This window comes from Sinocyclocheilus anshuiensis, unplaced genomic scaffold (assembly GCF_001515605.1).
Source record: "Sinocyclocheilus anshuiensis isolate Anshui unplaced genomic scaffold, SAMN03320099.WGS_v1.1 scaffold1317, whole genome shotgun sequence".
Classification (NCBI taxonomy): domain Eukaryota; kingdom Metazoa; phylum Chordata; class Actinopteri; order Cypriniformes; family Cyprinidae; genus Sinocyclocheilus; species Sinocyclocheilus anshuiensis.
In genome coordinates this window covers 180,404-187,919 of record NW_015551117.1, presented here as the reverse complement: position 1 = coordinate 187,919, position 7,516 = coordinate 180,404, and the positions used below count along the sequence as shown (strand labels likewise).

At 34.6% G+C, this 7,516-nt stretch overlaps 1 protein-coding gene across 1 annotated transcript in view; it reads right to left on the bottom strand.

Moving 5' to 3' along the window:
- Positions 1-1,575: 1,575 nt before the first annotated feature.
- Positions 1,576-7,516, bottom strand: part of LOC107663015 (D(4) dopamine receptor-like) — an 8,600-nt gene continuing 2,659 nt past the window's right edge. The window contains exons 2-3 of the mRNA XM_016453150.1: positions 6,159-6,754; positions 1,576-1,822 (exon numbers count right to left, since the gene is read on the bottom strand). Of these exons, the coding sequence (XP_016308636.1) occupies positions 1,620-1,822; positions 6,159-6,754 (799 nt within the window). The 3' untranslated portion in view covers positions 1,576-1,619. The remainder of the gene's footprint in view (positions 1,823-6,158; positions 6,755-7,516) is intronic.

The following is a 7,516-nucleotide window of genomic DNA, read 5'->3' as shown; positions in this document are numbered from 1 at the left end:
TCAGTGAAAACACCAGAGCAGAATGGTGATATGACAGAATCTCAGGAGGTTAAACAGAAGTCAAGCAGCAATGTTTTGGACGCTCTCACTGGGGACATGTCGAATATGCAGATTGGAGGTTGTTAGAGAGGAGGTGGCAAGGGTTGAGATTGCTGTGGCCTGAACAAGAAGCTTATTTGTTGAAGAATGGCCTTGTTAGACGACATTGAGAATGAAGCAGATATAGACATGTGTGACAATTGTCATTGTGTGGTCCAAAACATGATTAACACACACACACACACGTTCAAATATAGGGTTCTTGAGTTGTCTGTGTAGTTCTTTGGAAACATCTATTGGTTCGATGTGCCATCGCCTTTCAGGGTTCTTTGAAGTGAAAATATAGAGATGGTTTTCTAAAGAACCCTAGAACTAGAATGGTTCTACAATGGCATCATGGCAAATTAAAAAGGTTTTCCTAATGGATCAGGCTTTAAGAACCTTGTGCATGGTAACTCCACGCATTTGAACATACCCGACGGCATCAACAGTGTGACCATCAAGTGAGAAGTTTTGATATGGAAAAAAAGAGCTCCATCTGGTTTTGATTGAGCTATAAAAGTAATGGGTAGTCACCTAGCTGATTTCAAGTTTTCTGTCTACATAATATTATATATTATTGTCTTGATAACTAATATATACATGTAAATGTTTTCAATAAAAGTACTATTTTTTTTGCAATAATCAGATAAACAAGGGAACCATTAGTTGGGAAGGACAGAAGTTCACCAAGGCCTTGGTTATTCTTAATTCTCTAAGAAATGCCAATGTCAGGCTTATGGGAGAAGCTGCACTTGATCATGCAGACATTTTATTTATAATTCAATAAGAGAGGGGAAAAAAAGAGAGAAGTGAGAATTCTGCCCAGGTGTCTGATCCTTTCTTCACTGCACACAGATGATATGCTCAAAGAATAAAGCTAAGTATGGTAAAATCCTCAGGGCTTTTCAGGAACTTCATTAGAAACTTTCTCATGATGTTTTGGAGCCTTCAACTCACTGTAACATTAGGAAATCCTATTTCAAACCCCTGTTAGAGAATAGCGGCTTTATCACAAATGTCTCTTTACAGCAATATGCAGATTCCATTTTCAGAAGAATGAAATCAAACTCAAAGCTATACAGGATTTAAAATACTTTACCAAAATCAAATGTATTAAAATATGCAGTGCCACTTGAGGGACTGTGCTGTTACGAAATCACAAAGTTTGTACATTGTGGTCTTTTAATTTAAAATAGTCCTGCAGGCAATAACATCTCATAGATCTGAAATATGCAATGCACTTTTTTTTTTTTGTATCATTAATCTTAACTCGAACTGAGACATATTTTGACAGAGCATGGCATATTTTAAAATGCTGTACAAATGTTCTAGGCACCACTGAGAATGTTTTGTTGCACTGAAAATCCACTATATATATAAAATATGGATGTAGTACATGGTAGGCACAAACAAATAAAGTATTGGCAGGATTATTACAAAACAAAACAAGAAGAAAACATTTGCGTTCAGTTTACAACTACAATTGTCTTTAGCATAAATTATGGCATTATTACGTCTTATGGACCATTTGGTGTTTGTCAACAGCAGCATGGAAGAAATCCTCTGAAGAACTTTCTGAATTCAGTGTTGAAGACAGTGTAGATAATTGGGTTCAGAGCACTATTCACGTAACCCAGCCATGTCACTGTGCTCATCAGGTCTGGAGAGATGTGACAGGATTCACACAAGGCTCGTGTAGTGTGAACTACAAAAAAAGGAGTCCAGCAGAAGAGGAAGACACCTGCGGGAAGATCACACATCATGCCTCATATTTGCACATCATGTCTCATATTCATTATCGAATTAAGGCACAATTGGTGCATTTTCAGAGCATTTTCTAGAAACTACTAAACAAACCTTACATAAAAGAATACAAAAATATTTTCAACACAAAACAATTAATTTTGCTTTGCTAATTAAGTGTTTTTTTTATTAAAATAATTCCAGTTCCTCAGCTTGTAAAAACAAGCAAAATGTTCACATACATTAAAGGAATAGTTTACCAAAAAATCATGTAAATGACTTCATTGAAACTGACCACAAGTGGACCCTCTGTAGTGAATGGGTGCCGTCAGAATCAGAGTCCAAACAGCTGATAAAAACATTATAATAATCCACAAGTAATCCACGCAACTCCAGTCCATTAATTAACATTTTGTAAAGTGAAAAGCTGTGTGTTTATAAGAAACAAATCCACCATTAACACATTTTAACTTTAAACTGTAGCTCCTAGCCAAAATATTAGCCCATAATTCATAATAACACTTCCTCCAGTGAAAAAGTCCATCCTCTGTTGTCCTCACATCAAAGTCCACTGACATATTTGTTTAGAACTGTTTTTGCTAATAAACATTGCTTGATCTGTGCTTATTTCTCTCTTGATTCAGGCGAGTTAAAATCAGTAGCAGGGCTCGCAAAATTGCTAGCCCGACGTCCCGGGGCTATTGTGTTTTCCAGTCGGGCTACCAAAATGTATCACGACTTTGCCTGACGGGCTATCTTAAATGCAGATCCTTAAAAACTCATAAAGTGAGTTGTATCAAACTTAAGGCCATAAAAAGTTTTAAATACGTTAAATGGTATAAGAAATGTCTTAATTATAATTTCAAGAGGTCTTACAGTTGGGGACGGAAAGACAAGAGTCGCGATACGGCTGGATTAAACTTCAAAAGGCAATGATTGAATAAATTGAATAAATATGAGCGCTACACGTGTCAAGTCAAAACGCGGCGCGGATGTCTTTATTTGAATGTATCTGAAGGGAACCGACTGTCCTCAGAAATGTGTCGTTGGCATTTTAATTTAATTTTACCTATAATTCCTGATAAAGCAGCGTTTATGAGCGCGGAGCTGCTTTGTGTTACAGCCGTTACCGGGGAAACCACATTATTTCAGCGTTCCTACAGCGCCACCTCGTGGCAGAGAATGAATTTGCATTTCCAATAAGCCTTTCTTGCTGTTTATGGTCAGATCAGTGCAAATATCAACTCGTGTTTTTACGCAGCAAACACATGGATTTGGAAATGAGAAAGTAGTTAATGTGCCTTCTAAAAATCTAAACAATTAAGACAGTAATATTTATACGTTTTAAATTAACAATAATTTATATCCTTGATTTATCCCTTCTCATAAAAATGGTCTAAAGGCTGAAGGTCTTTTTTTATTTGGGCTAGTTAAATTAATTTTCGGGGTACCAAAATCTGAAGAATACCTGCCCGAAGGGCTACCAGGGATTTTGAAATTTTGCGAGCCCTGAGTAGAAAGCACTATTATAGATAGAGGATTTATATTTTTTTGTGGAAGCAATAATTTGAAGTTAAAAATGTCTTCATGTTGCATTTACTGATTACTTTTCACTTCATAATTCATTCATTAATGGACTGGAGTTGTGTGGATTGCTGTGATGTTTTTATCAGCTGTTTGAACTCTTATTCTGACGGCACCCATTCACTACAGAGGACCCATTGGTAGGCAAGTGATGTAATGCTAAATTTCTCCAAATCTGTGAAGAATAAATTGATGAAGAAACAAAGTCATTTACAACCTGGATGGCCTGATGGTGAGTAAACGTTCAGCAAATTATTTTTTATTTTTTTTGAGGGAACTATTAAATTATTAACTATTCACTTACAGTTGAGGTCTGTATGGGCCAAAACACTGCACTAGAATAAATGTTAAAATCTACACTGTCAAGACTTTTAACATTACATGAGATTAGTGTGATAAGTTTTATTAACATTTAAGTAAGTGTCATGACCCTTTCTGGTTCAGAAAACCCATAAAGACTGCATGAGAAGAACTGTTTACACATTTTACATAAAATCCACCCACATGAATTCCACATAAAACAGTATTTACACTACTGAAAGGACAATTTATACCACTTCACTGCTTAAATAACTCACATTTGTGTATGGCTAATTAATACAAGTGCTTTCAACAAAACTAAAGCAGCATCTGGATCTGCTTTTTAACCTTGCAGAATGCCTGGTTCATTACTGTAAATGTGTTTGTTTGTTGTTGCAAATTTGATGGAATTCAAAATGATTTTCTGTGATTGATGACAGCATGCCATAACAATCCCAAATTACTCCATTAATAGGCAGAACATTGTAGTCAAGAGTCCTGCTCCTGTTCTGATAAAGCAAAAAAAAAAAAAGAGCAGTCCAGGCTCAAAATATTCATGAATGACTTTAAGAGCTCTGGAAAGCTTTGGATAACCCAGAAACCTGCAAAATCACGGCTATTAAGTCTGCATTACGCAATGCTGGCATAAGAATGTCTTATGAAAGTGGCCAAATTATGTCAAATCAAATGTTATGAATAACATGTGAGACAAAGCTACACATATAAATCAACCTCATGTATATTATAGATATTAATGTGCTCCTCCAGTGGCCTCAGCTCTGCTGAATTATTAAAGTATAGTAATGGTATTTCTATAAATACCCAGTAATGGAGTTAGAATAAGTTTCAGATCATCTACATAACTTCAATAAGATGTTTCTGTGATGCAAAGAAATGTTTACATCTTTGGAAATGTTACCTCTTTCCCCACCTATTGCTTTAGGCCCTATGAATCCCCATGAGGAGGTGAGTTGCACATTCTGTGTACAATACATTTGGAAATGTCCTGTTGTTACCTTAAGGAGTAATTTAATCTATAGTCATGTATAGTCATATTAAATAAGGTTTTTGACATGAATAAAAGGTGTTACCACATAAAGCACAACTTTATATAGTTTATATAATTGTATATAGGAGAGAGTGGGGTAAGCTGTGCCAGTTTTCCTTAAAGGGATAGTTCACACAAAAATAAAAAAAATCTGTCATTATTTACTCATTCCCATGTTGTTTCAAATGTGTTTGACTTTCTTAGTTCTGTGGAACACAAATTAAGATATTTTGACAAATTTATGTTTTGTGTATGTGTGTGAGAAAGTAAATTGGGTCTAATATTGTATGGACATTATTTTTCAAAATATCTTCTTTTGTGTTCTCCAGAAAAAAAAGAAAGTCATATGAATTTGGATCAACATGTGGGTAAGTTAATCATTACAGAATTTAATTTTTGGGTGAACTATCACTTTAAGTTTTGAAGCAAGTAAAAATTATAAAGATGAAACTAATGTAAAATTATACTTCATGATGTCTGCTATGAACAAAGATTACAATAGAATATAATATAATATAATATAATATAATATAATATAATATAATATAATATAATATATAAAATTAGTGCTGTCAAACGATTAATCACATACAAAAAAAAAAGTTTTTGTTTGCATAATATGTGTGTGTTCTGTGTATATTTATTACGTATATATAAATACACACACATACAGTATATATTTTGAAAATATCTACATGACTATATTTATATTCATATAATTTATATTATAAATAAATATATTTAATATAGAAACAGCATATTTTTCTGAAATATATACATGCATGTGTGTGTATTTATATATATACACATAATAAATATACACAGCACACATACATATATTGTGTAAACAAAAACTTTTATTTTGGATGTGATTAATCGCGATTAATCATTTGACAGCACTAAATATAATATAATAATATGAGGTCATAGAAACATTATAGAAATAGAAATAGCTATACTTTTCCCTATGGATCAGCTATGATTTAATATAATGAACAGGTTTTCAACAACAACAACAATAATAATAATAATGAAGAAGAACACAGGTCTAATCTTTGCTATTATGTCTCTGTGTTAATAAATGGTGGCCTGGAAATGAGGTTAAGGCACCAGGTGAACCATGACATCATAATTGGATAAGAGGGATTTGCCTGTAGTTCATTTTATCTGTGTGTTCCGGGGAATTGTAAATTCGGTGGCAATTTCATTCAAAGTTTTGAAGCTTATAACTACCTGCACACAATAATTCAACTGATTTGTTGATAAAAGTTCAGGAGCATTTATTAAGTTGTATTTTTATGTCTTTTTCATTCTACTTTTTGAGGTCCTTAAATGAGTTATATATTATGCACTTTCAACTCCAACAAGACTGAAACAGACAAACAAATGCACCAACGCTTACCCACAACAACAGGTAAAACCCTCATGGCTTTTCTCTCCCTTCCATTGATCTTAGCCCTCTTCTTTCTCTGAGCTGGCTGGCCATATTGAATGTCAGAGTAGGCCACAGTCTGAATGGGGCTGTTTTTGTACTCAGGTGGGAAGGGGCAGACGGGCTGTGTGAAGTCATCAAGCTCCTCAAGACTGGACTGGGCCAAGTCCCTCTCAATGACCCGGGGCAGAGACGCAGGCAGAGCCCCCAAGGGCGGGAAGGCGGCAGCCACTGCAGCATGCTGTAAACTGCGGCAAGCCTGGATACCGTTTCTCAGTTTGACTCTGCGTGATTCTTCCCACTTGCGCAAGCCATGGAACATCCCAAAGTACAGTAGGAGCATAATGGGACATGGGATAAAAAAGGAACATACAGACGAATAAACCACATAATTGTTGTCTTCAAGTTTGCATTCTCTGGGGTCTCTTTGAGGAACATTGTTTATTCCGAAGATGACAGGAGATGCCACAGCCAGCGCCAACAGCCATGTAGCAGAAAGTAGTAGAATCTGCCGATAGTCAACATGTTTCCTGTTGTAGTTAAGTGGTATGGACACTGCTATGAACCTGTCAACAGAATGCATATTGAAATATACCATCAGTACAAACAGAAAAAAAGCATTCTAAGCATTATGATCACAACAAAGCCAAAGTTCAGACTCAAATGGTCCTCAAGCAGTTTTGCTTCAGGACCCAGATAAAACAAGAGTAAACAAGTGTGTCCTTTAAATTAAACAGGAAACAACTTATTAATGTTATCGTGAGCTGCATTGGCCCAACAGTATGCACAATGATTAACATGAATGCTGAAAAGGAAAATCATTTTTTTATTTTTACATTGTTTTATAGATGGAGTGTTCGGTTTCATGTGCTTAATAGCCAAAAATTCACTGCACAAAATATATTGTGGCTACCAGAACCCATATTTATTCTGGTTGCAACAGAACCCATATTTAAATTAGTCTGGGTCATATTTTCTTTCACTTTTTGCATAGTTTTGTTCATGGACTTTGATGATGAGGGCATGTCACGCAGTGTAGCAACTCATAATAACTGCACAGAATGTAAAAACTGCACATAATGTAATAAGTATTACATTATTATTGTAATAAAATGTTCATAATGTAATAATTTTCTCAAAATGTAATAAAATCTTGAGCTAATAACAATGATTACATTATGAGAAATTTATTACATTATAAACTGACCAAAAATATTGTAATATTGTCATAATTATATAATTATACTTATAATAAAGTATAAGCAGCCCAGTATAAGGGACACTCAAAATATTTGTGCTGTTATTTAGCCTATGTGTATAATATATAT